The sequence below is a fragment of the Drosophila subobscura genome, chromosome J (genome assembly GCF_008121235.1).
Source record: "Drosophila subobscura isolate 14011-0131.10 chromosome J, UCBerk_Dsub_1.0, whole genome shotgun sequence".
NCBI classification, from domain to species: Eukaryota; Metazoa; Arthropoda; class Insecta; order Diptera; family Drosophilidae; genus Drosophila; species Drosophila subobscura.
Genome location: NC_048532.1, coordinates 1,489,592 through 1,495,106, shown reverse-complemented (window position 1 = coordinate 1,495,106; position 5,515 = coordinate 1,489,592). Strand labels below are relative to the sequence as shown.

The 5,515-nt window shown below is 38.2% G+C and overlaps 1 protein-coding gene across 1 annotated transcript; it reads right to left on the bottom strand.

Moving 5' to 3' along the window:
- Positions 1 to 1,681: 1,681 nt before the first annotated feature.
- Positions 1,682 to 2,372, bottom strand: LOC117894855. The gene is made up of 3 exons (XM_034802112.1): positions 2,236 to 2,372; positions 1,952 to 2,168; positions 1,682 to 1,885 (listed from the first exon to the last, which is right to left on the bottom strand). Exons 1-3 carry the CDS (start codon positions 2,305 to 2,307, stop codon positions 1,764 to 1,766), a joined length of 411 nt encoding a protein of 136 aa, XP_034658003.1. The 5' UTR covers positions 2,308 to 2,372; the 3' UTR covers positions 1,682 to 1,763.
- Positions 2,373 to 5,515: the final 3,143 nt, after the last annotated feature.

The window sequence follows — 5,515 nt, the reverse complement described above, 5'->3', positions numbered from 1 at the left end:
CTCTCCTTCCCTATTCCGGCCACTTCCAGCTTCCAAGTTTATTTGCTTGTTTTTCTTCTGTCAACTGCTGACTGCTTCTTGCCATTTAATTGTTTCCCTTCATTTTTCATTTTGCGCTTGCTTTCCCCCGCCTGAGCTGCTATACTTGACCACTTGCATTTTATGGGGACGCGGAAAAGCTGTTTCCCCTTCAAAGTGGGGAGCCGAACTTTTCGATGACACTGGTGTGGGGAAATCTATGTTGTTGATGATATTAAGATGGTGTTGGTGGGCCTGTGCAATGGTACAGGTACAGTGGCCACTAAGCTTTTGCTTTCTTTTCAAAAACTAGAAAGTTTTATAAGGACTGTTTTAGGTGATGAAATGTATCTTAAACAAATTTTGTCATCAATGAGAACGTTTTTTGTCTACCGTTTACTTAATTATTTTAGCTATTTTCCATGATGGTGCCTTACATACGGATGTATTACACAATATCTTAGTTATACCAGATCTCTTACTTTTTTCTCTTTGCTTACTCTAAAACCCACTGTATTTCATTGTTAGTCCATTCAACTGCACAATCTTTTACTCCACTGTTGCACGCACACCCCCGCAAACGATCCAAAAATCGCAGCCAATCGGGAGCTTTCCAATCACCAATCAAGCCACTCAAATAAAAAGCAATGCGCTGCTTGTTTAAAACAAAGAAAATTGCCATTGTAAAGAAAATAAAATATATAAGAAATGAAAGAAAATCAAAAAAGTACCAAATTGAGAGAACAAGGAGGAATTTAACACAAAAGAGCAAAGAACAAAGTTTTTCAAAAGCGATAAAAACGAAATGTCGCATATTTTTATGACATTTTCCACCACTACAAGCTGAGAGAACGAAAACATGGTAAGGTGAGAGAAGGGAGGGTTTCGAATCCGACAGAAAAAAACCCCTCCCAAAATATTCGCAAATTTAATTTGTAAAACAGCAAGCAGAGAAAAAAAATCACAAATAAAACGAGGAGGAACGTTGTAAAGCGCTTTGTACGCGTCTCAACTTTTGTACCCGGTACTCAGTCAGAAAATATGTATGAATGTACATTCATATGTATGTATGTATGCACATATGTACATATGTATGTATGAAATCTTTTTTTTCGAATTTTACATTTTACAATATTGCTACATTTGTCAACTACATCAATGTACCACATTTTTTCTCTTACCAATGCATCCTATTAGCTCGCCTCCCTCCCCCTGAGCCATACGCGGCAGAGTGTGCGAGCGAAATAGTGATTAGGGTAGCACTGGACATGAATTTAGTCAGTCTGGTTTTAATAATGATCCAATATGATTCTTATTCGCTGATCTGATCGATAGTTTTCTCTTAGCTTTAACATTGTGGATATAGCAGATTTTCGCTGTTTGCGGGAGCGGAACAGAGTGATTGCAGAGCAGTCTGGATGCAAAATATGGTAACTGTAGCTCTTATGGTCTCTGAGTACTAGGCGGTCATCGGGACGGACGGACATGGCTATATCGACTCGGCTGTTGATGCTGATCAAGAAAATACATAAATACTTTAAAGGGTCGGATACGTTTTTATCGGTGCGTTACGCATATTTCTCCCACCACAAATACAATATACCCATTTGAAAATGCATCATGGACATATTTTTTACTTATACTTTTCCATTTTCAGTGAAGATCTCTATAAAATTGAATTAGTTTTACCTAGATTTAGATAGGGACATGGGCAGTAATCGTACTCGTCATTATTCAATAGATGCTCAGTAATCACATAACATCAGTTGGAGGGTCTCATTCACTCCGTTCTTGGTGAAAGCCTCGGAGATACCAACAAGAGTTTCCTTGCTCGGCTTCTTCTCCGCTGCGTATGTGTTGATCATCTCTTCAAAGGCAAAGGAGCAGTTCAAACTGATAATACAATAGCTGACAATTTGATAGGAAAACTCACCCACATGGGACTTCGTAGCTTGCAAATAGTGGCATATGTAGATGACCACGTACTGCTTGTGGTCCGTGCCCAATATCACATACTGAAGCTTCCGATTCTTGGGCGGCCAGGCTATAGCTAGGCAGAGATTGACTGGAGAAGGGGGTTTGTTGGCCTCCTGCTCACCAAACACATCCAGATACATGGAACGATGAATCATAATGCCCTTGTAGGTGCTCTGCGTAATCATAATTTCGATTATTTAGAGACAATATATGTACATACGTGAATGTTTTTAAACGAACATCGGCTATTGTATGTTTTAGCTGTCGACAGGGTCCTGGCTGTGGAGCATAAACCCCAGTAGATGCAAACATGGCCACGATACCTAATACAAGATTGCTTAACGAAATGCATCGTCTGGTAACTTTTGCTTGTATCATTGTTTGTTTCCAACTGTAGAATTCTTCCGTGTGTTTTTATCTACTTGTATGCAAGCGAAACTAATGAAGATTTCCCAGCAAATATACTAACCATGAGCTGTGAAATTCAACAACTCGACACAGTGTTTATACCGCTTGAAACCTTAGCATTTCTTGTTAATATTTTGACACAGAGCTTCACACAGAACGTGAGCTGACAAATACACCATTGAAGCACCAGTGTTAGAAATCAAAAGATCTACGAGCAATGACAGAGAATCGGGAGAGCCATGTCCATACATTTCCCACAGGACATCATTCGGAGCAGAAAATAAGCTGACTCATGGTATTGCCTTCGGCTACTGATTGATTTTTCAGATAATCATTTAAAGTCAAAATTGAGTTTTAGTGATGCCAAAGATATACTTACAAAAACTAATGGGCACGCTTGTGATACGCTTCGTACGCGTCAGAACTTTTATACCCGGTACTCAGTCAGAATATACATATTTATGTATGTACATGTATGTACAAAAATAAGTATGTCTATAACCTTAGTGTGATATGTAACCTTTTGATTTTTTCGAATTATACATTTTACATTTTACATTGTTCCTACATCTGTCATCTACATCACTTCTCACACCAACACGCCCTTTAAGCTCGTCACCCTCCCCAGATCCGCAGACTGTATGAGGCAGAGTGTGCGAGCGAGAAGGAATGACAACAACAAGCAAGTATAAGCAAAGCTGCTGGAAGGGGTGCTTGGAAGCCACTGCAAATGAATCGTCATCCTGGATCTAAAAATTAAATAAATAAAATACATTCTAAGTAATTAGGGTTTACCATCAAATAATCTAGTTAATTTCAAACAGGTACTCTGCCACTTAATCATTAATAAAAACCTTCTCCTAACGTCTCTATTTTATTAACGTTAACCCACATAGATGTACATACATATATGTACATATTTACATACATACATACATACATAGGTATGCACATTAGGGTTCTTCACTCTAATACTCGTGTATGGGAGCGGCAGCGCCTCGGCAGAGACTTTTCCTTTGCACAAAAGGTAGGGCCGTGCCGAGCACCGATGTACATATGTACATATGTACATGTACATACATATATCATTATCATTATTGCTTTCATTGCCGCTTTGGCGCTTGAGGTTTACGAAACTTTGCCAACTATTGAAAGCTCTTTGACTTGGAATAATTTATAGCCAGATATATACGCAATAGTTCCCTCAGCCAGAGCCAGACCACCTCAACACACAAATCATAACTTTAATGTTTTATAGAGATAAAGTAATGCGGCTGCTCTCGCTTGCTCCCTAAATGGATTTACCCAAACATTTGCCAAGTTTATGAAAAATAATCCCAAAGACAATGTGGGAAACAGGAGAAAGGGGGATGTGGAATATTAAAGATATGTATGCACGTACATCATGTACATACATACATATGTACATACATTTTTAGCAGTGTGTGGCCAGCGATAAAGTGCTATTGAAAACATCCCAACGAGTTGAAAAGTTTTTGGCAAAGCTTTTAACAAAGGATGGGGGATGGCTATTCCCAATATTGTGTTTCTATTTGTTGTTGGGGGAAACGCGTTTTTCTTAAGCAATAATAATAATTTGGAGGCCGATTTTTAATTCTTCCCAATGGGCTCGTTGGGAAAAGGAATATCTTAAGCATCTTGATGTGTGCTGCTTAAGGGGGGTATACTCGTGCTCGCATAATGATATTACGAGTATTTCAGATTAGACGGGAAAATCGTTACAGTTTAGAAAAACAAAAGCCCTTTTCAGCATTAAAGCTCGTATGTCTTAAAACATTACCAACTATTGCCATTTACTGTTAACCATTTACCATTAACTAAATATACATGTGTACAAATACCTTCACCTTAAATGGTAAAATTCTTTATTAGAGTTTTTCACACACCAGCCGACTTTCATCAATCACTGAGTGAATGCATTGAGATTTCCACAGATTTTCGTTGTGTCTGCCTTTTGAGTATATTCATTAAAATAAAGCTAAATTAATTGTTGTATTTGCTTTTTGGCTGAGTGTCAGGTGGGAATGGTGGATAGAAGGGTTTAAGGGTGGAATTCGTTTTTATTGCCTCGTGTACGGCCCTTGTCGCGTTTATTTTGGTGGCGCCAACTTTCATGCTCAATTAAAACGTTTGTTTAATGGAAACAAATGCGCTTAATTAATAAACACGCATTTTGTGGTTCTCCGGTTATGGGTGTTATGGGAAGCGTTGAGCAGGCTGTATAAAGCGGGATATCCTTTCGGTATTGCAGAAAAGTTGAAAGCTGTCGCAGCTGTTTATATCGCGGTTGTTTTTTATAATTGTTGTCGCTGGTTTTCCATGTTTAATTACAATGGGTGATAGTTTCCTCTCCTGTTTGTTGCAATGGCCCCCCTTGGGTTCTCATGGGGAGGGTTGTAATAATTAAATAGCTGCAATGGCGGACGGTAGATGCCGCCACTTTGGCAAATAAATTTAAAAAAAATATTTTTTCTGAAAAGGCATAGCATACTTTTGGGAGATTTACGTGTGGTCTGAAGTAGAAATCGTGTAGTACTTATTTCGATATGCGGCTTAAACCGATTCGAGAATCGTATAAGAAAGTTGCTCTTAAAAACATCTTAAAAGAGGGAAATTAGCACATTTATAATCGTGATAGACCGAGTTCGTACTAAATAACAGTTTGTGTACTTTTGTCTATCCTTTCCTCCGACCGTCCCAACGAGCTGTTGGAATAATTCTGTTCCAAGAGCGTTTCGAAATTTCGTCCCGTCCTTTTTAAAAACAATAATTACTTGATATGGTCATATGTAACTCCTAGAATGTCGAATCTGCAAAAGAGCAAGATTGGAACCAACAAATCAATAGCTTACTCCCTCTCACACACCTTTCCATGGAAAGAAGCGAGATACATACATACATGTAAGTACATATGTATAAGTATGTACATAGAGAGAGAGAGATGCATTTGTCATATGTAGCGGCATAAGAACCAATAGCGGACAATTTTAATCAGGTACAATATTTTAAATTATAACAACATATATTCATACATATGTACATAAGTAAGAGTCGATTAGGTTGATTAGTGATAACATTATGGTTTTTCACA